The sequence below is a fragment of the Rhipicephalus microplus genome, chromosome 3 (assembly GCF_043290135.1).
Source record: "Rhipicephalus microplus isolate Deutch F79 chromosome 3, USDA_Rmic, whole genome shotgun sequence".
Classification (NCBI taxonomy): Eukaryota; Metazoa; Arthropoda; class Arachnida; order Ixodida; family Ixodidae; genus Rhipicephalus; species Rhipicephalus microplus.
In genome coordinates, this window is record NC_134702.1 from 143,091,924 (window position 1) to 143,116,636 (window position 24,713).

General features: G+C 45.7%; 1 protein-coding gene across 1 annotated transcript in view; it reads right to left on the reverse strand.

Annotated features, from left to right (window-relative positions):
- Positions 1-407: 407 nt before the first annotated feature.
- The window catches only part of LOC142803381 (uncharacterized), a 28,508-nt gene continuing 4,202 nt past the window's right edge, over positions 408-24,713 (reverse strand). The window contains exons 2-4 of the mRNA XM_075888503.1: positions 5,198-5,503; positions 3,780-4,065; positions 408-1,364 (exon numbers count right to left, since the gene is read on the reverse strand). Of these exons, the coding sequence (XP_075744618.1) occupies positions 907-1,364; positions 3,780-4,065; positions 5,198-5,503 (1,050 nt within the window). The 3' untranslated portion in view covers positions 408-906. The remainder of the gene's footprint in view (positions 1,365-3,779; positions 4,066-5,197; positions 5,504-24,713) is intronic.

Here is a 24,713-nt window from a genome sequence, read left to right on the forward strand (position 1 = left end):
TATTATGGCTAGTTTATTAAGTTAAAAATGCAGTAAAGCTAATAAACAAGCAACTACAGAGAGAATTTGAAGAAGCGTGCATCTGTTGCTCTGCTGAAGATCGGTAGAATCTCACACCGGCGGATACTCTTCACTTTGAGACTGTTTCTCTCTGACGCTGTGCGTGTCTCTCGTATGTCTGTTTCCCAATTGGTGCGTTCCTTCCAGTCTCCCGCTGCAACGCCCCTTTTCTCCTAATTTGTTTCCGCCGAAGGAGGACTACGTTTCACTGCGCAAGCATGTGGGTTTCTTGCACCCGATACCTATTGTAGTATACTGAACGAAAGTGGTATAACAGAGTATAGACCACCACGGTAAGTAATAATAGGTTCATCAGCACACACCAGATGAAAGGATGTTTTATTCCAGGAAAAGAGTGGAGCGTTTTCAAAGAAACCTTTATGAGCTAACGGTGGACCAGTTGAACGTTCTGTTGAAGACAGTTGCCTAAGTAACACTTACGCAACGGATTCTTCCGATGAATGCACAAATAAATGGAAAGTAATGCACACACGAAGTGGGACATGGTTTCACAAAAGTCAGTGCTGCTCGCCGTTCTCAGATGACCGGATGAGTGTTGGAACTGTGTGTATACAGCTGTAGCAGTCCTCCAGTATTTCTCTGCATAGTACGTTCAATTGTAGGTCCGCCAGTTGGTGAGTCAACAGCTCAGCAGCAATCACCTATGTGAAACCACTTCTCAGTGTGCCCACTGCTTCGAGCAAACGAGCCTTTCGCCCGCCGTGAGCGGTGCAAAGGGACCGCAACCCGTCATAGCTGCAATACTATAACTGTCGCAATGTTAGGGCAGTTCGACGATGCATTCAAACATCCGCTCAAGCGAAAGGTTATGTGGCGCGTTCTTCATCAGTCCAGTGGCAGTTCTTCGTACTGCAGGTTCGCCGCGTTACTACTGCGACGTCGGTTTGAATCTTTGACGTCATCGAGTTGGCCGCCGTTGTGCCGCACCACTTTTTGCTCTTGATCAGCGTCGTGCTTTTCATCGGTGGCTGAGGCGCAAGCGGACGCCGTCTGCTCCTGGCGGCGCGTACGTGGACAGCCTAAGAGGCTGCGTAGTTGCTCAATTAGGAACTGCTCTCGTTGCTCTCGCGGTACCTCTCGCTCTGTCAGCTGCTCTTCTTGCTCGCGCTGTCGTATCCGATGATGTTCCGTTTGCTGGCGCCGGTGATGTTCGTCTTCCCACTGGAAGTGCTGAGTGTGCATCCATGGGTCAATGGCGACGGCTTCCTCGGGCCCCCCAGAAGACAGTAGCGAGGATGGGGCGCTGCATCCGTCCATGCAGTTTTCGACGGGCGACGAACCACCTGCGTCGCAATGTTACGAAAATCGACAATGTGAAATAATCTGCAAGTCGGCTTTCTTGTACGGCTTGTTTTCCAACCAAAAACTCTCGTTCACAGAGTGCTTTTCTCGCTCATTGTGCAGCGATGGCACGCGAGTACAACAGAATGAGCGAGAAAAGCAGTCTGTGAACGAGAGTTTTTGGTTGGAAAGCAAGCCGTACAAGAAAGCCGACTTGCAGATTATCGCAAACTGTCCATTAGGCATGAACGTAACATGTTGCACGCGTGCTTCTCAATCGCGGAAATCTCATGGGAGAAGCCAGACGCTTACCGAGGATGCCTTTTGGTTCTAAAAAAAAACACTATGTTCTTATCCGATTCAGTGAACTTTGATGATTTGATTGATTTGTGGGGTTTAACGTCCCGAAACAGCCATATGATTATGAGAGACGCCGTAGTGGAGGGCTCCGGAAATTTCGACCACCTGGGAATCTTTAACAGTGAACTTTGCAAAGAAAAGCATTGTATATCATGGGAAGAACGCTGATTGCTGATTAATTTTCAATTGCGTGTACGTATAAGTTTCATGCTCACTTTCCGCTGGAATTGTGGAAGACTTTAACGTTAACTGTTTGGGGTCAATTACTATGTCGCTATGAGCTAACCGCAAAGAGAAAAAAAAGCAATATTAACAGTTTCGGCGCCAGACGTAAGCAATAAATGCGATAGCAAAAAATGAGACTATTACACCAATAACGGAAAGTAGCTCGATACTTTCAGCACGCCGCTGCCGCACAAAGAAAGAAGCTCGAGAAGAACGCATACGTATAAAATGACAGGTGTGAACTAAAGACCGTTTTTATTGTTACGTGTTCGTATTTGAAGAACGCGCTGAAAATGTCCACAATGAAGATGCTGACGCAGTTTTTGTTTTAACTGTGGCACATGGAATGTCCCCCCTGCGTCTCCTGCCACGTGGTGGCTTCTGACGCTGTGACCCGTGTTCTTTTTTTTCCTCGCTGCACCGTAAGTGAAACAGAAAAAGGGTGACATTTTTTTTTTGACGCGCCTCAAAGCTGTATTCTTTTTGAAAGAAAATTTGAAAAAGTTGGTGATAGAAAATATGCTGAAGCCGTTCCGAAATATGCGTACCGCGAGCAGTCGATGGCGCCTATGAATAGCTCTCCGTAGTATCGCCGGCACAATCACCGGCACAAGCGTGGCCCATGGCTCTTAGTGAGCAGACAAAAAATGGCACATAGCTGCTCAGGGTGTGGGTCGTTCCCTCCTCTGTTTGTTTAGTAAGTAGCCACCTCTATCATGCAGTTTATGAATTTCTCTAGATGGTGCTGTGTATATATGCCCTTGTCCTTGGAACTATAATATAACGAGATAGCGTGGTTGGTTTCCGTATAGCTGACGATTAAAGAGGATAGACGGCGCTGTTATGATACGGAATTCGCAGAATATCCTCGGAGTGAATGATGATGAGTAGGGCAAAGCGTTCATCGGTCCGTCCGATGCGTGCTATAGTGAGATGGGTGCAGATGGACGGACAGACAGACAGAGAGATGGACGAATAGACAGAAAGAACAGGGATTTGCAATTTACCAAGCTTCGCCTCACCCATAATCATTCACTTCTTAGTTATGCTGTTATTTTTTTCTTCATGCATTTTTACATATATAAGTAGTATCTATCAATATGCGAGGTATGACGGTGACGGTGAATATCGGCCGAGATTCTGTAATAATTGCAATCGCAAAAAAGGAGAAATTCAAAGGCCATTTTTGTTGCTATACACAAAATTATTTAGAACTAGCACACAAAAGCGCCAATGGAATTATAGGTGACGTTATTGAGATGCATCAAAGTCAAGTGAACAAAAAAGATTTCCCATCTACAGGGTGCGAAACTGTAACCTTCGGATAACTCTGCCGATGCTCTATCAATTCAGCTACGACAGCATTGATCCCCCTGGCCACATCAAATTTTGAGTGTTGGATAACGCTGCCCGTAGCTTGGATGGTGAGACAAAAAGTGGTGCTAAAATGCCGTGTCTCTTAGCTCTACTTGACAAAGTGAAAATGTCATACCTAATTCATATCTCCGTTCCCGTCATGGAAACTGAGTGGCAGTGTGCCCTTCCGTATACCCTTCGTCTAACCTCAGTTGCAAACTCTGTAAGCAGTACAGTCTTCGTGTTGGCGCCTTTGTGCAATATTGAACGAAAGCCTGGCCTATATACACACCGACAAAACTTCGTGTATCTAACTGGCTTGGGCAAGCAAGGCTGCCAAGAGCATACGTCTCTCTGCCCGGACCGGGTTGCGCCTTGAAGCGGGTTACGAGGTTGAAACACCAGCCTGACTCTCCCTGCAGCGGTGTTTGAGCTGGAAAAAAACCCGGGTCGAGGTCAACGGGCAGAAAGCTCACCACAGGTGATGTACTGCTCCAGGCTTTCCTGAAAACCTTCGAAATCTGGCATGTCGTTGTCGTTCATGTCCCAAGGCACGATGAGCGGATGGAAAGCCGAGGCGTCACGCTCGCCTTCCGCGTTAATGTCACCATCCATGTAGAAGTGCAGGGCTGCTGGCGGCGCTGGAGGAGCCTCGTGCTCGGATGGTCCGGCATAATACCGGGACAGTCGTAGTACAGGTCGTGGAGGCGACATGCCGGGTGGCCTCTTGGTCGCCTCGGTTTCGTTCCAAAGAGACTCCGCCTAGGAAAGCCGTAGAGGTGAGGCGTTACGGGTCCGATATTTCATAAAACATGTACAGTTCTAACGGATTGAAGAATGTCTTTTTTTTAGAGAAACGACCAGCATGACCACTTATTCATGATAACGGCGTCTTGTCAGTACAAATGTAGCCCCTAAAATATATGCTGAATGTAATTCAAGGGTTACTGATATGAATGCTTCTGGTATAAATTACATCGGGATAAGAAGAACGGTTGACGCAGAAAGCAAAGGTATGAGTATTACTTAGCCCTGAATTAGGCATCAGCACTTACTCTGTGAGTGCTTTAATGTAGGATCTGCGGTAAGCGTTTCAGATAAAAGTGACTCTGATGTAAAATTTGCAACTATGAGTCCAACTGTAGAAGATGGAAGCCAAAGTACATGTATTACACAGCCGTGAACCTTTCCCTTTCAATCCCTGAGTACTGTACCTTATTGTGTCGGTAGGTTACCCTCCTAGTTTTTTTTGTGTGTGTGTGTGTGCTGATGAGGATCCCTTCGCCGCATGCTACAAGAAAAGTCGCTTGTCATTTCCTAATAACGAGGCCAATTACTTGCCCTCGTTTATCCGTTTTTTTTTCGGAAAGACTACTTAAAACGTCGATCATAAAAACAAAAATAAGTATTTGACATAAGCGTTCGTCTGGCATCATGTTTTTGCACTTTGCCTTTTCTCGCACTCTGTACTCGTTACGTCCTGTACTAATATAGCCGGGGGGTACACTTTTTTTGCTGTTACAGTGGTTTCAGTAAAAAAGAAAAGCAACGTTGTTGTTACCCCTGCGTTGAAAACATTCCGAGAATAAATCAAGCGCTTCAAACTCAGAAAAGGGCTTTTGCCAGACGGCGTGAATAATGCTCGTGCAGAAAAAAAAATATCAGAACAACGTTGTTATCCAAGTGCACTCGAACGGAGGCGCACGAGCGACATTTACAGGGTTCGCTGCAATCGCTCTTTAGCGCGAAAGCTGTACATAACTCAATTTTAGGCAACCAAGGTATCTAATAGGACAAACTGCTCCAAATGAACAGCTTTGCTAGAAATTACACTCAAGAATATGCATCAAGCTCAAATCTTTCGTATGACGAGGGCCAGCAGAGCAGTGCGCACCTTCCTTTTCTCCATAATGAGTGCCATTTTCAGCTGTGAGGTCTCGTCCTGAAGCGTGAACATGTCATTCTTGAAGTTGCAAAGCCGGACCGTCTCGTCAGCGACTTGCTGCATCGAGCGGCGCAGCTGCGCCATCGACTGGCCGAGCCGCTTGCGAACTTTGACGGCATCGCTATGCGGAGCCCGCTGATGGCACGACGAAGGCTTTGGGTCACCGGCGATGCCGTCTCCCGAAGGACCCCGATTTCGCTGATCTCTCGATATCGCGGAGTCTTCGATGCGAGATGCGCCATTCCCCGCTGGATTCTGCGAATCAGTAGTGGTCGTTTACTAATAAAAAATGACAATTAGGTCAAGGATTTTGGCGCACCAACGTCACAATATGGTTAACGCACGCCGTGGTGGGCGGGTTCTGACGATATTAACGCGGAAGCCTTAAGGCCCTACCACAAGCACCCGTTGCAGAGCGTCAGCGCGTAAACACGTGGTAACGCGCTGCAACTGGTGCGTGTAACCAGGTCTTTATCGCCGTCTCATCAAAGACAAAAATTGACCGTCAGCCTCCAGTGGCGTCAGCTTCAAGACGAGTAAAAAACATCATGTGATTATTTCCCTGTGACAAGGCACGACTTCATCAGCAGACAATATTCACTAAGTCAAAACTGACGAGATTGCAAAGGTGACCCAAATCTAGACCAGGTGCAGAACTCCTAATATGCTTTAGATCCTACAGTCAGTGCAGAACAAAATTGTTATGGTGCTGCCATAAGCCTAAGCAATTTCACATAGAGCCACAAGATAACGCTTTTTATCGCTCTATTTCTGATGGTATTTCTGATTTTATTTCTGGTGGTATTTCTGACAAGCTGCGGAGCAGCAACGTATACTCGTTGGTACGGAATTATTTATTATTACGTTAAGTTTTATCGCGCAAGGGCATCTAAGGCCACAGAGCGCCAGTACAAACATTGTCTCCTTTCTGGTTATTAGTCTAAAAATTAAAACAAATGGTGTGTAGTAAATATTTATGAAATATCTAAAACACAGTGCATTTAAAAGAAATGTCACTTTGTTAAAATATCTTTATTTCGTTGGCAATAAATGTCTGTGACGATAGATGAGTCGACAAGGTCCAAGACCCTCACGACTGCAGTCTTTGCCTGAGCAAGAACTGCGAAGGCGCAGACATTCTGTTTCATGCACCAGGCGGTACCTCACACTTGAGGCGCAGCCTGGTGGCCAGTATGCAATGATATCGCTGTTAAAAATTTGACTTTCCCAGGATGATAAAAAAGTCTCTTAAAGTCAACCACTGCATCAAGTGATAAAAACAGCGCGGGATGAAGTTGGATATGATACCGCTAGAGCTCCCTGAAAAGGGTCAGTCGTGCTTGGTGAAGCACAGGACATTGTATGAGGACATGTACAACGGTTAGACTCTCTCCACAGTGTATACATGTAGGTGGATCAGTGCCTGTCAAAAGGTGTTTATATCTGCCATAAGTGCGGCCTATTCTGTGCCGTGTTATAGTGACTTCGGCGAATCTGTTGAGTTTTTGTGGGATGACTATCCTCAGTTAGGGCTTTGCAAGGTGGAGTTTGTTGTCGACTTGTTTGTCCCATTCAGCTTGCCAGTGGTTGCGTAGACCTCTACGTACAACAGGTTTTAGATCTACACCCGGAACAGAGGTTATATCTATGGTTTGCCGACCAGCGGCTTCTCGTGCATTCTTGTCCACTATTTCATTGCCCACAATAGAAAGTATTAGGTTAAAAGCTGCATAGATTTCGTTAAGGAGCTTGTTGAAAGTGGGGTTCTTGCAGTATTGCCACAAGACAGGGCCCTGTCAACACTTAAAGAATCTGTTTACACTGTAGACTTTTGTATCTTGAGTTGTTTAATGTGTTGTATAATAAGCAGGATGCCATAGGCTTCCGCCGTGAAACTGCTGGTATGTTGATTGATTGATTGATTCGTGGGGCTTAACGTCCTAAAACCACCATATGATTATGAGAGACGCCGTAGTGGAGGGCTCCGGAAATTTAGACCACCTGGGGTTCTTTAACGTGCACCCAAATCTGAGCACACGGGCCTACAACATTTCCGCCTCCATCGGAAATGCAGCCGCCGCAGCCGGGATTCGAACCCGCGCCCTGCGGGTCAGCAGCCGAGTACCTTAGCCACTAGACCACCACGGCGGGGCCATCTTGAAGATCGAGGCAGACGTTCAAACTTGATTGTTTTTGGTATCCCAGAACAGCCGGAAGAAACTGACTCTGATCTTAAAAAGAAAGTCGTCTCTGAAACGTTTCACAGCAAGCTCGGCGTTAAATGCACTTCTGTTGCCCGGATTCAGAGGCTTGGAAGATCAGGCTCGAATAGGCCGATTATCTTGTATCTTCAAGACTTCATCGAAAAGCTAGTGGTGCTGAAAAAGGCGAGCAACCTAAAGGAAACTAACATCTTTGTTCTTGCCCCGCCGCGGTGGTCTAGTGGCTAAGGTACTCGGCTGCTGACCCGCAGGGCGCGGGTTCGATTCCCGGCTGCGGCGGCTGCATTTCCGATGGAGGCGGAAATGTTGTAGGCCCGTGTACTCAGATTTGGGTGCACGTTAAAGAACCCCAGGTGGTCTAAATTTCCGGAGCCCTCCACTACGGCGTCTCTCATAATCAAATGGTGGTTTTGGGACGTTAAACCCCACAAATCAATCAAATCATCTTTGTTCAGAACGACTACTCAAAGCAGACGTTGGCAAAACGTAAATTACTGTGGGAAAGTGCAAAAGCCGACAAAGAACAAAGCAAGAAGGCATTTTTGGTGCATGATAAGTTGCGTGTAGGAGATGATCTGTATATTTGTAATGACGTAACAAACAAACGTCAGTCAATTGGAAACCGTCGGAGTGCCACGGCGTCGCCTCAGTCTATGGGCAGTGCACCCGATAACGAAAGTACGGGTAGCAAGTCTTGACCAGCTGCGCAGAAGCAAGTTAGACTGATTAATATGAATGCTCGAAGCATCGGAAATAACACCGAACAACTTGAGGCTGTACACTTAGCATACAACCCTCATGTAGTTGTAATAACGGAAACGTGGCTCCACAGCAAAATGTGTGACCAAGACTTAGTGCCTCCAGCTTTTGAAATGTACCGCAGAGATAGGGCCTCAAGAGGTGGTGGAGTTGCAGTACTTGTTAAAACAGGAATTACTGTCACCCGTTCACCTGACGTTGAAAGTACAGGAAGCATATGCCTGAGGCTTTCACTCTTCAATAAGTCTTTTGTACTGTATGCAGTGTAGAGGCCGCCGAATTCGTTGCCGGATTATTTGTTTAAGTTGAAAACCCATATAGAAAATTACAGTAATCAAAAGCTAATTGTCATCGGCGACTTCAATCTGCCTAATATTGACTGGAACCAAATGCAGTCGACATCAGATTTGATTAATGCAAATATACTGTTCGATATAATGCTTTCCCACAATCTCGCCCAAATTGTTCAGCAACCGACACGTGTTGGTAATGTTTCGTCCACGTTCTTAGATCTTGTGTTCATGCATCGCACTATTCTTGATTGCTGTGTTTGTGTTGGACCCGGCTTATCTGATCACGACATGGTCACAGTTTCTTTTCCCTTGCATTGTAATCGCTCCGATAGCCCACCTAACTCTAAACAGGTCAAAACTTTTTCCCGTGCTAACAATACGAGCATCCAAGATTATCTTGAATTTGAATTGGTGAATTTTGATGGCGACGACGCTGCTGTTCTCCGGGATAAGTTTACGAAACTATGCTTCCACTGCATTGAACGGTTTGTACCAAACAAGCAAAAAAAAAAAAAACCCCAAAGCTCACACCATGGATCACAAGGCCAATAATACAAATGAAGCGTAAAGCCAAGCGCTATCGGAAAAAAGGTGCTCCCGCTAACATCCTCAGGGAAATTCGTAACTCCCTCTTTGAAGCTATTAAAGGTGCCAAGAATTTCTATTTTACTGTCAAGTTACAAACCTTCACCAAAGAGGACCCTAAAAAATTCTGGTATTTTATTAGGGATCGTAAAAGCTCTGTAAACCGAATCAAGTTTAACGGCACTATAATTGACAATCCCCAAACGATCGCGAAAAATTTCAACAACTATTTTCATAGTGTTTTTTCAACTTCTACTCTGCCTGTCTCAATTAGCATTGACGCTTCTGATTCAGATCCTAACCTCATTTCATTCGATGGTGTCCTAAATTTACTGCTGCAATTAAAAGTTAAATCAGCCCCTGCACCAGACAACATACCCAATGCATTTCTCCGGCGATATGCCGAAATATTGGCAAAGTACATTGTTGTGATCTTCCGAGCCTCAATAAGTTCAGCAACTTTACCCATCGATTGGAAATCGGCACGTGTTCTGCCCTTTGTGAAAAAGGGGGACCCAGAGTGCATACCAAACTACCGTCGTATTTCTATGGCTTCCGCGTGTTGCAAAATGCTAGAACATATAATTGCCACTCGTATAAACAGCTTCTTAGATGATAACTACATTTTATCTCCCTTTCAGCATGGATTTAAAAAACGGTTTTCCACAGACACCCAGTTGGTCTCAGTTATTCATCACATTGCTTCTATTTTAGACAAAGCTGATCAGGTCGATGTACTGTTTTTAGATTTCAGTAAAGTCTTCGACCGTGTTCCCCATAACAAGCTCATCGAGAAATTGCAGAATATAGGGCTTCCAAACTACCTAGTATCCTGGGTGTCTGCTTACCTGAACGGCCGGAAACAGTATGTCGACGTCTGTGGACAGACATCACCTCATCTCCCAGTAGATTCCGGCGTACCGCAGGGTAGTGTTCTTGGTCCGCTGATGTTTATAATTTATGGCAATGATATTGTTAATGCTATTACTGATCTGGTTAAAATAAGACTTTTGCAGACGACTGCGTTATTTTGACAGATGTACACTCGCCAGATGACCAGGTCGCTCTCGACACTGCCCTTAACAATATTCTTTTGTGGTGTAACAAATGGGGCATGGTGCTCAATTTCGATAAATCTGTTTGCCTTCGAATTTCTAACAAGAAAAATCCCATTCAGTTTTCCTATTCCTCCAAAAGCCAACCCTTAAAAGAAGTCAGTCAATACAAATACCTAGGTATGATGACAACGAATAAGTTGTCCTGGAATGCCCACATTGCCGATGTTTCGTCATCGGCTTTCCATAAACTGTGTCTTTTAAGGCACAAACTCAGAGACGCCCCGTCGCAAGTGAAACTATTATCTTATAACATTTTAATACGTCCAAAGCTTGAATACGCTTGTATTGTATGGAATCCGCATACTAAGTCTAACATATATTCCCTCGAAAAGATTCAAAGACGAGCAGTGCGTTTTATTTACTCGAAGTATGGTCGTGGTACATCAGTTACTGAACTAATGCGAGATAACGAATTCGAGACGCTACAATCACGGCGCCAGCTTCTCCGTCTAAAATTCTTGGACTCACTAATTAACAATAAACTTGGGCTAGACCCATCACATTACGTTACCCCAGCTTCGACCAGGCAAACTCGTCATTCTCATGTCTGATCTTTAACTCCGTATTTTGCGCGGACAGATTTATTTAAGTTTTCCCTTTTTCCGAGAACTGTAACAGAATGGAATAACTTGCCTTCTGATTTCCTCCAAACCTTCGATCTTGATGAACCCAATGTTTAATTCTGTGAATCTTGACCCGCCCCCTCTCAATATCGCTTGATTTTTTTTTGTTTTGATGTTTCTCTTCTACTCGCTCTTCTCCTACACAGATGTATTTTAGTGAAGCTGTGTTACTCATGTACTGATCGCGTGCTTTCTTTGTTTTGATGTTTCTCTTCTACTCGCTCTTCTCTTACACAGATGTATCTTGGTGAAGCTGTGTCACTCATGTACTGATCTTGTGGTTGTGTTTGTGCCCCTCCTGCTTGGGCCTTTTTGGCCTGCAGTACTGCACAAATAAAAATAAAAAAAATGTATCTTGTGTTTCAATAACTTGCAGCATGTGCAAGTCAAAGCTATTGGGCGATAATTACAAACCAACTGTTTATCTCCATGTTTGAATAAAGGCTTAATTTTAGAGAATTTCTAATCCTCAGACAGGACACCTCTGGATAACGATTCATTAAAAATAATTGTCAAAAATTTTGAGGACCATTCAGCATATCTCTTTAAAAGGGCATTTGGTAAGTCATCTGGGCCACAAGATTTTCTTACATTCAAATTCAGTAATAATTCAATTACGCCAGCTTCTGTGACTTCCAGATTTTCAATGGGAGGCAGGTCCTTAAACTTGTTAAAAGTGGGGGTGGTTTTGTCATCACAAGTAAAAACAGATGCGAAGTGTTCATTAAATGCATTGGCTATTTCTGTTTCACCTGATGTGCAAACGTTATTTATAACAAATGTGTCTCTATTGGATGACTTAGGCTTCATAAAATGCCAAAAATGAGACAGCGATTCCTTCATCATGCGAGTTAACTTTACATCGTAAAAACTGCGTTGTTCGATCTTTATCTTATCTTTTAGTTGTCGAGACAAATCGCGCATCAGAGAACGTGTTGTGATACTCGTGTGCTTTTTTAGTGATTTCCGAAGACAATTAATTCTTCTCTTAATGTGAATTATATCTCGTGTAATCCAGGGTTTCGACATATGTACCTTCGTTTTCTTGAAAGGAACAAAAAGCTGTATGCACGCATGCGCAGTGTTCTTATACTTTAACCACAGAGCGTTAACATCACTCAAACCCAGATTAACACTTTCGCAAAGTTTGTCGTAGGCTACCTCCAGTCTGTCTATGATGGATGCATCGTCGGAAGAATGAAATACTGGCACACGTGTGTATTTAACACCATTTTTGTACTTCAGATAGTGAAGCTCAACCAAGACTGCTATGTGATCTGAAATACCTGTAACCACTTCGCAGTCAATTTTTCCGGAAATATTACCATTCACAAAGACAAGATCAAGAATAGATTTACTGTTATCTTGCACACGAGTGCAATCACTAACTAGTTGCGTTAAATCAAAACGGAAGGCAATGTCAATAAGCGCTTCATCGTTAATGGGATCAGAACTTCCTGCGCTAAACGAAGACCAGTTGATGCCTGGAAGGTTGAGGTCTCCCCATAAAATAAGCTTGGTAGTTTGATTTTTTTAGACGAAATATACAGCTGTAATTGTTCTAAAACCTCAGGGATTGAGGCAGGAGGCCTATACACAACTCCAATAACAAGGCTTCCTTTTCTATCGATAAGCTTACAAAATAAAGCGTCAACGCCAGGGGCATCAGGCATGCGTGCTATCCTGTAAATATTTTTAACCAGCAACGCAACTCCGCCCCCTCTGGAATCACGATCCCTTCTGTACACGTTGAACCCCGAATGCGCAATTTGGCTGTCATAGACACCGTCATGAAGCCATGTTTTGTGAGTGCGACTACGTCGGGGTCATGAAGTGCTATCAGGTGTTCAAAATCGAGCTCTTTATTTAGAATGCTACGGCAATTCACATTTAACAGTTTCAATGAACGCGGGCTTTCCTGTCACTTCGGCACGTACCTGGGAAGGGCAACCATATCATTCTTGGCCTCGTCCCAAACGAACAGCTTTCCATTCACAGACACCTTATCGAAGAGTAGTTTAACACGTTCATTTTGTTCCCTGTTTACAACTGTGCTGTCCCATAGATTCTTCCTGGCCTGACGCACCTTTTGTGAAAAGTCCTCAGTTACATATAAGCCCGAGTCTTTAAGTTTCACACAGTTCCTCAAAATTTCCAGTTTTTCGCGATAATCTATTAATTTGACGATTACAGGTCTTGTTTTATTAGGCCTCTTTGAGCCAAGCCGATGGCATCTTTCGATTCCGGTTACTGTTAAGTCTAACTTGCCCTTAAAGAAGTCATCAGTTATGCGTGAAGTAAGCGATGGCAGTGTTTCATCTAGAGGTTCAGAGACACCATGAATGATAATGTTGTTCCTGCGACTTCGATTTTCAAGGTCATCTACTTTTTCTGCTATGAAAGTAATGGCGCTTTTCATCGTGCTTACGTGCAACTCAACAGCAGCAACCTTGGTTTGGCATACTGATAGATTTTCTAAACCACATTCCAATAATTCTAGTCGATCTTTAAATCGAGCTAATGTGTTTGTTATGTCTTTCTGTGAACGGTCAAATTTGTTCATTCGCTTCATCAACTCTTTTTGGCCCGCGAGTACCTCGAGAAGTAGGCTGCGATCCCTTAAGTTTTTTGATGATGATTCTTTGCCACGCACGGACTCACTAGATCCCTTGGGTCCAGGATTCGACTCAACGTCACCACAGAGGGATAATAAATTCAGTAAGTGTAGGCAAATCACAACAATACGCTCTAGACATTGTGGGCAAGGTAGCAGCACGAGAAAAACATTATTACTTTTAAATGATTTATCTCCAGGTAAATAACTAACCCGTATAAGAAACAGAAAAGGCTTGTAGCGCATAGTTGCAGACGCGCTGCCACCTTGCCCACTAGAGCTGCAGGACCAAGCCAGCGAATTTATAAGGTTCTCCATCGATGACGCTCCCCAGAAGGTGACGTGGAAGTCAGCAGGTAGGATGGGCGGTTCCAGTGAAGGTGGCTCCTTAAAACAACAGGAGTTTTCGTTCGTCTTTATGGCGCTGTCCATACGATGATTACCATGGCTGAGGTCAAAAGATGAGCAGATACGGCCCTCCGTTGATGCATGCGTGATCCAACCAAGGGTCAGGACCTGTATAAGAAACAGAAAAGGCTTGTAGCGCATAGTTGCAGACGCACTGCCACCTTGCCCACTGGAGCTACAGGACCAAGCCGGCGAATTTATAAGGTCCTCCGTCGATGACGCTCCCCGGAAGGTGACGTGGAAGTCAGCAGGTAGGATGGGCGGTTCCAGTGAAGGTGGCTCCGTAAAACAGCAGGAATTTTCGTTCATCTTTACGGCGCTGTCCATACGATGATTACCATGGCTGAGGTCAAAAGATGAGCAGATATGGCCCTCCGAGCAGATATGGCCCTCCAACTAACTTTATTTCACAGAGTGGCTAGAATATATACGTCTAAAAAGAATGATTGCAAAGCATGAAGGTAAAATGCAAGCCCAATCTACACATCACAACAAAGCATGTGTGACGGGTCCTCTATTGTCTTGAAGTCCAGTCAGGAAATCACGTTCAACCTGTGATAAAGCAACCGATAAAGTGCTTACGCATTTATGTCTGAGCAAGTGTATTGTTTCGGCTTCCATAATCTCTCGTGTAACCTGGTCCCTGTTCCTTGCCAATATAGAACACTGATCAAAGTGGTGGGTGCACCCACCATCTCGGCAATGAATGCCGAGAAGTCCTTGTACCACATTGTGCACATTGTTTCGGTGTTCTCGGAGGTGGTCATTTATGCACCTGCCGGTTTGGCCGACATAGATGCACCCACACGTCAGTGGAATCAAGTATACGACTCCCACTGCGCATGGCACGTAGCGTGTCCTGTGCGCGACAGAGCACGAGGCAGAATTTGCGCGAGGTGTGTTGACCTGTTTGCAAAGCCTCTGCAATTATTCCCGTGCAGAAATGACCGCCTCCAGGAACACCGAAATAATATGCACAATGTGGTACAAGGGCATCTTGACATTCATTGCCGAGATTGTGGGCGCACCCCCCTCTTTGATCAGTGCTTTATATTGGCAAGGCACAGGGACCAGCTCACCCGAGAAATTATGGAAGCCGAAAAACATACACTTGCTAGGAGATAAATGCGTAAGCGTTTCATCGGTAGCTTTATCACAGGCTGAACGTGATTACCTGGCTGGAATTTGAGGCAATAGAGAGCCCGTCACACGTGCTTTGTTCTGATGTGTAGATTAGGCTTCCATTTTACCTTCATGCTTTGCAATCATTCTTTTTAGATTCTTGTCACTCTGTGAAATAAAGTTAGTGTGATGTCAGCGCTCTTTCTATCTAGCCTGTCCTTTTTTCCTTTGTTCACGCGCTGAAACAATCTTGCAAATATGACTACGCACGAACAAGCCCAAGCTCCCACTCTTGTGAGTTGTCCTTTAAGTTTATGCACCCTATTATACACCTTGCTGACGTCTGTGTAGGAGTTTATTGAGGATATGTAGTGTGTCCAGCTTTCCCTTTTGGCTATACGGTGAATACGCCTGCCATTCGCTTTGCAACTATTAAAGGTTCTCAAGTTTTCTGCTGTTGGGTAGCGAGAAAAAGTCGTCCATGCTTTCTTTTGCTGTTTTTAAGCAATTCCACACTCACGATTCTACCATCGCTTTGTGTTAAGCTTATCATTGCTGGACTGCGGTATGCACTTTTTTGCACATGTAAGAACATATTCGGAGATATAGTTGGCCATCTCTTCTACTTCCAAATGGTCTACCTCCTCGAGGCGTAGTACATAGCTCTCTAAATTTCACCCAGTTTGGAACATGAAAGTTGCACTATTTAGGATAAGATGGTCGGTCATCCCGTTGTCTTGTTACTAAAAGAGTTGAAAAATGATCACTTCCATATGAATTATTAATAACTTTCCAATCAAAGTAAGACAGGAGTGACAGTGACCCAATGGCTAAATGTATGCATGAATATGTATTGTGTGTGGTACTGAAGTATGTTGGCTCTGCCTTATTGAGCAAACAGGCTCCAGATGCGAGAAGAAACTTTTCTATTGCACGACCTCTCGCGTCACATCTGGCATAACCCCATAGCAAACTGTGAGCATTGAAATCTCCAATTAACACATATGGCTCTGGAAGCTGATCAATAAGCTATTCGAACTCTGTTTTATTGAATGGTTCATCGGGGGCTATATAGACCGAGCAGATAGATATAAGATGGTTGAATAGAACAGTGCGAACAGCCACAACCTGAAGAGAGCTTTGCAGCACATTGTGCTGGCATGCTACGCTTCTTTGTACCATGATGGCCACACCTCCAGAACAGAAATTGGCACAATTTCGATCTTTACGAAAAACCACATATCGATTTAAGAAATTCACATGAGTTGACTATAAATTGGTTTCTTGAACACAGAACACTTTTGGCTGATAGCCATTTAGCAAGTCTTTCATATCATCTAGGTTATTAAATAGGCCCCTGGTATTCCACTGTAGTATTTGTGTTGTCATATTGCGAAGAAATGTATGTGTCCTGTGTTCAGATGAATGTGCTAAAATGTGTGTTAAAGGAAGGCTACCCTTCAGGTTATCGACCCCTTGGGTGGAGTGGTTACGGCATGTTTCCCTTTCTTATTGAGCTCCAAGGAGCACTGATCTTTGGACGTCGAAGGACGCTGGTGTTCGTCCATCGATTTCCATTGCCTTCTCCGAGGCACTGGAAGGTCGAGGACTGGGCACAGACACTTGCGTCTCCTGCCTTGGAATTCGATTCAGCTTCGGGGCCTGTTGAGCCGAAGCCTGAGGACTCATCTTTGATGTTGGTGGCGCGGCAATAGAAGCAGCCACCAGGGAGGTGGAGGAAGTTACTTCTGGGCGGGCGACCGCAGTAGGCTACCGAGGCACCTGTGGCACTACCCTCCGTTGCACCACCTCGGCAAAACTGGTGTGATCAAGGTCTGAGAGACGGTTCCTTGCTTGACGGAATATTATGTATTCTTTTAGTTTTAGTGAGATGATCTCTTTTTCGATCTTCCATTTAGAACATGTTGTAGAGTAGGCTGGATGACTTCCATCACAGTTCACACAATGAGGAGATGATTCACAATCGTCCGACTTGCGTTCATTTGAGCTGCATTTGGCACATGCCTGCTTTCCGCGGCATGTCTGCGATCTATGCCCGTACCGCTGGCACTTATAGCACCGCCGAGTTTCGCATGTACGGCCTCACGCGAAGTTTGATGTAGCCTGCATCCAGTTTGGTAGGAAGCACACAGCTGTCAAAGGTTAGTATTATGTGGTTAGTACGAATCTGCTCATTTTTGCGGTGAATCAATATTCTTTCAACCTTTATAACGTTTTCATTCTGGGACCCATCAAAAAGTTCATCACTAAGCTGCAAGAAGCCATCTGATATTACACCATGGCTCATATTCGTTGTTCTATGTGCAGACACTGTGACTGGTACGCCACCAATCCATTTCAACTCATTTTCTCAAATTGATCTTTGTCCTTAAAATCAAGTAGCAATCACCGCTAGTCATTTTCGTGGCCTTGTAGCCTGGTCCAATGGTGTTTCCAATGCATTTCGCCGCCACAAAAGGAGACAATTTGCGAGCAGTTTGGTTGCCCTCAATATGTATCACATAATATTTTGGAAATGTGTCATTGCTTTTCAGAAAAAAAGTGGAAGGGTGCTTCGGTGCGCCCTATTTTTTGATGGCGATCAAGGAGTAAAGTAGCTTGTTTAGCCATGGGAGCAGTGCATGTGTTCAGAGACAGCGCCAACCGCGCACCATGGAGTCCAACAAGGGGACGCGGCAAGACTTGAACCAACTCTGCACAACGCCAGCTGTACGCGATCATTAAAGCCGGATATAGCATACCCAAGGTTGGATACGTACACGATGTTAACCATACCCGCCAGGAATCAATAAGGTAAATGGAAAAGAGAAGAAGACTGGGTAGATTGAAGGAGGAGAAAAGACGAAGATGTAGAGAGAGAGAGAGATAGGAAAAGGCGACTACCGATTTCTCCTGGGTGGCCCCGCCCAGAGGTGCCGTCTACGTGAAGCCGGGGCCAAAGGGGTGTGTTGCCTCGGCCAGGGGGCCTTAAAGGTCCAATCACCCGGCGTCGGCTCAACCCCCAGGATCTCCTTTTCCCCGGACATGGCAAAGCCACGCACGGCTAGGCGTGGGAGGGAGTCGAAACTCCCCGCTAGCTCGGGTCCGTGTTGTCGCTACACACCAGATGCCTGCTCGTGAAACGCCCCTGCGGGGGGTTGCTACGGAATCTGCTGTCACTTACAAAACCGAGTGATGTGACACGTGCAGCTATCTCGCAGCCTTTTGCGCACACTTCAAGCCCTAAGTTTCTGAAGTGGTCGCAAGTTTCACGCCTTTGTTCTTAGAAAAAGGTACGAAGGCGAGGCCGTTAGTGACTACACAGCTGCACCTAACAAGCTGGTGGACGATTGCCACTTTGGCGCAGTGCGCGAGTGAATGATGCGCGACCAGATTGTCCGTGGTATTAACGATGCCGGAATGCAGACTCGCCTTTTGGCAAGTGTAGATTTAAAACTGGAAACGACAAAAAATCTTGTCGTGGCGATAGAAAGCGCAAGAAGAGACTGGCACATGGTATAGCCGTCCTGTCATTTCCTGCAGATGTGGTACAGTCAGCAAACTTTTTAGGTCAGCCGACAAGAAAGATGCGCCCAGTGCAGTGGCAGACTCCAGATGACGCGCTGCCGACACCGCAACGCTACCTGCTTCAAGTGCGGTCAGGAGGGTCACTTTGCAAGGGTTTCCAGGACAGTTGCGATTAACGAAAAAATTGGATGGGCTCTCGCACCGCGCACAACACGAACGACTTTCGAGCAACAAAGCATGGACAAGGTGAGGAATACACCTTGTGGTCTTTTCTTGCCACCAGACCGGATACCATCAAAATTGAAGCTCGTGTGAATAACGTACCCCTAGTGAGGAACTTGACACCAGCACCAGTGTTTCAATAATAAGCGACGCGAAATTTAACGCTTTGTTCCCAGGAAAGCCGTTGCAGCATACGGACGTGCAGTTCAAAAGCTATTCTGGAGAGCTGTCGGCAGTATTGGGGAGAAGTCAGCCACAGTAAATGCGGGTGCAGAGGAGGCTAGTTTTCAATTATTAGTTGTGAGCGGAGCGTTCCCGACACTTTTTGGAAGTGACTGGATGGAAGCGTTCAGTATTACCATCTTGAAGCCGTTAGACATGAAATTAATCAGCACCGTTGAAGGCCTGGTCGGACAGTTTTTGACGTCTTTTCAGACAACCTTCGTACAATGAAGGGAGTTTTGGCCAGGATAACACTGCAAGATGTAGCCAGGCCAAAGTTCTTCAAGGTGCTACCAGTGCCGGTGGCGCTTGTCTAAAAGTATGTCGAATAGTTGCAGTGGATACAGTGCGATGGCATCATACGTCCTTTGAAGATGTCCAAGTGGGCCGCGCCAGTAGTTCCAGTAGTGAAGCAAAATGGTAGACCACGCGTGCGTGGTGATTTTAAGGGCACCATCAACGCCGTCGTGACCACTGAATGGTACCCGATTCCTAGGACTGTTCACCAAAACTGTGGCGGAAATAAGTTAAAAAATTAGGTTTGATGGACGCCAAACAGCAGATAAAGCTAGATGCGCAATCGCAGAAGCTAGTTACTATCAACACAGTGATAGACTTGTTTCAATTCACGAGGCTTTCGTTCGGTGTTGCCCCGCCGCGGTGGTCTAGTGGCTAAGGTACTCGGCTACTGACCCGCAGGCCGCGGCATCGAATCCCGACTGCGGCGGCTGCATTTTCGATGAAGGTGGAAATGTGGGCCCGTGTGCTCAGTTTGGGTGCACGTTAAAGAACCTCAGGTAGTCGAAATTTCCGGAGCCCTCCACTACGGTGTTTCTCATAATCATAAAGTGGTTTTGGGATGTTAAACCCCACATATCAAAGCAATTCGTTTGGTGTTGTTTCAGCGCTCGCGTTGTTCGGCGGGAAATGGGAAACTTGTTGATTGTTCCTTCTCACGTCATTGTCTATTTTGACGATATCAAGGTGACGGGGAATCACAGACGAGGACCGCTGCAGAAACGCAAGCAAAGTTCTCAAGCGCTCATAAGATGGCAGCTTGCGCCTGAAGCTAGCAAAGTGCGAATATATGAAGAAGCGCGTTGAGTACTTAGGACACGTCACCACTGCCGAAGGCTAGCATCGCAGCCCCAGGAACGTTGAATCCATCCTTTCAGCACTAGGGCCACAAGACGTGAATACTCTGCAAAGCTTTATGAGGTTGACAAACTTCTACCAGAAGTCCATCACTCGCTTGTCGGTGGTGCTAAATTCATTGAATAGTCTATTGGTACCAGGTACACCATGAACCTGGGCACCACTTCAATAGGAGGCCTTCCGCGGAAGTAACCAGCTCTTGGCATCTGCTAAGATATTGGCGCACTTTGACCAAAAAAAAAACCTACAGCGCTTGCAACAGATGCGTCGCCATATGGTATTGGGACAGTTCTAGCCCAGCGGGAAGCGTCGGGAGAAGAGTGGCCAATCGCTTTTGCGTCTAGAAGCTTGGCCACAGCTGAGCGAAACTACGCCCAGCTTGATCAAGAAGCCTTAGGTGTTGGGTTCGGGGTAACATGTTTCAAGCAGTTCCTTTGTGGACGGCGATTCGAGATAGCAACTGATCACAAGCCACTTTTGCGGCTTCTGGTGGCAAATAAGCCGATTACAGAGTCTCGCTTACCTCCACTATCCCGCTGGGTACTCTAAGTTGGGCATCTCCCCCACCCCTCTCCTATGCGTAGGGTAGCAAACCGGCTGCCTATAGGCTGGTTAACCTCCCCGCCGTTCTTTTCCCCCTGTTTTCCTTCCTTTCTTTATGTTGGGATATTATTACACGTTAAAGTACAGACCTGTTGGTCACATTCCACACGCCGATGCTGTGCGCTGACTTCCGCTTTCAACAGCTGATTTTCAGATTGAGAATCCACCGGAGATTTTTATGCTTCAAGGGTCTTGGCAGAGAGTGATGTCAGCGCAAGCTGTTGCGGCCGCTACGAGCAAAGACACGCTGCTGTCACGCCTTCGCGAACAACTTTGGACTGGTAGGGGAGTTTCCATAGAAGCTCTATGGAAACATTATGCCACTCGTCTTCATGAAATGATTGTGCAATAAGATTGCATTGTGCTAGAAATCAGGGTGGTTGTGCCTGCGTCTATGAAGGTCGACGTGCTGCGACTTTTACATGAAGGACATCCAGGAGGGGCGAAAATGAGAGCGGCGGCCTGCAGCCATGTTTGGTGGCCAGCCATGGACGATGACAAGATATTCTTATCATCGATCTATTCTTGTCATCAAAATATTCTTGTCAAATAATACAAGGTATTCTTGCGTAAAAACGGCATCCGACAAATTCTTGTACCATCGTACCACCCAGCCTCTAATGAAGCAGCTGGGTTGACTGTATAGACCATTAAACATAAGTTGAAGAAAGCGCAGCCAAAAGATGATTTGCCAACTACAGACAGCGAGAATTTTGCTCACATACCGGACCACTCCGCATCAAGCAACAGGTTAGAGTACCGCTGAATATCCAATGGGCCGGAAGTTTAAAGCGGTATTAGACTTACTAAGGCCTCGCTTACGGACCATGGTGATGTCTCAACAGATCTCTCAGAATCTCCGGGTCAACAGAGGATCGGCAGGATCCGTAGCCACGCAGCCAGGAACCACTGTTTTCACTCGTAATTTTCATCCAAGTCCTGCCTGGGTACCGGCAACGGCAGCAGACAAAGGGTATGCGGCAGTGCTAAGATTACCTAATGGTCGCCAATATACATGGCACCATAATCATCTGCGGGTGGTGCCGTGGCAGCCTGAGCTGTCAGAGTATTCTGGCCGCTCCTACACAGACTCCCCAGATGCTTCAAGCGTGAAACAAGCCGTGCCTCTGGAGGCTGTGGGTGCTGCCACGTCCTACGCACCAACAAAGAGCACTGATTGATTGATTGATTTGTGGGGTTTAACGTCCCAAAACCACCATTTGATTATGAGAGACGCCGTAGTGGAGGGCTCCGGAAATTTTGACCACCTGGGGTTCTTTAACGTGCACCCAAATCTGAGTACACGGGCCTACAACGTTTCCGCCTCCATCGGAAATGCAGCCGCCGCAGCCGGGATACGAACCCGCGCCCTGCGGGTCAGCAGCCGAGTACCTTAGCCACTAGACCACCGCGGCGGGGCCAACAAAGAGCACTGAGACCCCTGCAACTATGGAGGTCTTGACCCCTGTTACTATAGAGGTCTATGGAGGTCTATGAATTCGAGGGCACATATTTGACTAGGGATCCGGGTGGTTGTGCCAGTGCGAAAGTGGACGCTCCGAAGCCAGCGGCCCTTTCTCAGACTCTCATTCACCGCAGCTCGAGAGTGCAGAAACCAGTTATACGTTATATGCCCCAATAATCAAGCTGAACTCTGTGCTGGCCCATTATAACGCTTTTTAATTTTGTTTGTTTGTTTCTCTTCTTACACTTTTATTAGGGAGAAAGGAATGTTATGTTGCTGCCATCAGCCTAATGAGTTTCACATGGCGCCACAAGATGGCGTTTTTTACCACTCTTGTGACCATTGAAATAAACTTGCTGCTTGCCGCATAAGTCAGTCGGCAACTGAACCAAGCCTCGTCTGTATCCTGCCTCGGGAGAACATGACATGAATAAATAAGGTAGACAAAAAGCACTCGGTAGCGAGCAAGCTAGGATCAGTACATTGACTGTGGAGCAAAAAGCCGAGCCAACTCTGGAACCAGATTTGACGTTATTCCGACATGACACCTCTATTATAGGTGTACATATATGTTATGCTATTCATTTCCAATAAAATTGAATAGCGAGCACTGAATCCACAATTGAGTTAGCACTGACATTACGCCTACGCGGGAATGCGAATTTTTAGAAAGCAGTTTCAACACGTGGCGTGGTTCTGTGGTGGAATACCTGACCTTCACGGTAAGGTCTTGTTATATGTTTGCTCTCGCTAAAATACTGATATCTTCATTATTTGCATTGGTGTTGTCCACGCTACCAATGCCAGTTTTTCTTAACGCTCTCGCAATCAATCTACCCATGACAGCTCTCGCCGTTGCTGGGTAAGTACCAACTGTCCACCACCTATGGCATACATCCGCATGCTGTCGTCTGTGGTATACGTCTATGTGCCACGCTTGCCCGAAGGGAGGGGTTTGACGGTGTTCGCTACAGGATTGGAACGGTATTAATGTCATGACGAGCGAGTCACATTCATCAAACCTTCTTAGCCCCCCCCCCCTTCCCCACACACAGACAGGCATGCAAATTTTTGTCGACGCCAAGACAAGTGGAAATTCATGAGAGCACCCAGACATAGGCTAGTAGATATGAAGTACATAGAGACGCTGAAGGTGCCTTTGGTTCAACAAGGCATGCTTTGCATTTAATAGAACATAGTTTAGGCAAATGGTCTAGGCATCCTGTCAGCTTTCGTGGTCACATGGGGTTCTTTAAAGTGAACCCTAACCCTTTCACGCACACTCTTCAGAGCATAGGTGTTCGTGGAATCCGTCGCCATTGAGATGCGGTCGTCGTGCCGTGGAGTTGAACCCAAGGCCTTGCATTCAATAGCACCATACCATACACACAAAACTGACTCTGCGGGAGTAACAGTTTATAACGTTTAACGTCTAGATGCGTCCTAGTTGGTTCTGTAGAGTATTCAGGGAAGTAAAGCCTGAATAACAGGACAGAGAAAATACAGAGTAATACAAAATACTTGCAGAGATTAACAACAATGTTTCTAGCACTCAATACACTGAGACGTGTAAGGAATTGTGGTATTGATCAAAAGCAATGCTCGCAAAAAAAAAAAACAATCTTAGCCAATGTAAAATTGCTTGAATTTCGTTCGAATACCTTATAAATCATCTAAAAGACAAAGAAGCCACATCAAACACTATGAAAGGGAGATGTGTGGGCGGTGGAGCGATGATGGTATCAATTCATTTTTCCCCACATGAGGAAACAATGTTGCCTTGAATGAAACACGTGCTCTGTATTTACAGGTAATGCAATAGAGCTTATAAATTTATGTCAGTTTGTCTGCGCTGACGACTTGTATGGTCAGAAAAGGGAAAAAAGCGCATCAAGACCTCTAAAACATGCATAGAATTTCGTGATGAAGGCCCTGAAATTCCACGTTTGTTTCCGAAATTAAGAAACATACAGTAGCGCCTGCAAAGACCTCAAGCGAGGCACTTATACACCGGCACGCATATTCATGTAAACAAGAAGGCAAAGTGCGCATTTTTTTCTTTTATTTTTTTGCGTCTCCGCGGTGGCGGGATTGAATCCCGGCTGCAGCGGGTGCATTTCCAATGGAGAGAGAAATGTAGGCCCGTGTGCACAGATTTGGGTGCACGTCCAAGAACCCCAAGTGGTCGAAATTTCCGGAACTCTTCACTACTGCATCTCTCATAATCATACTGTGGTTTTGGGACGTTATACCCCACATATCTGCGTATTTTCGTGTACAATATACACTAAAGCATCGCAAAAACAACAGTGGTTCGTCCCTTTGTCTGGAAATGGGTCAGATACAAAAGTGAAATTTGTCTCCACACAGGCAGAAAGCGTATATCAAGTGTTTACCAGGATATATTTCGATTGGCTCGCAACTTACGGCAGGATTAAGCAGGAAACACGTACAAAATGAGCATACACTGGACGCTACGACTAACAACTGTCATAGCACGGCACCCGAAGTGTGCTGCTCACGAAC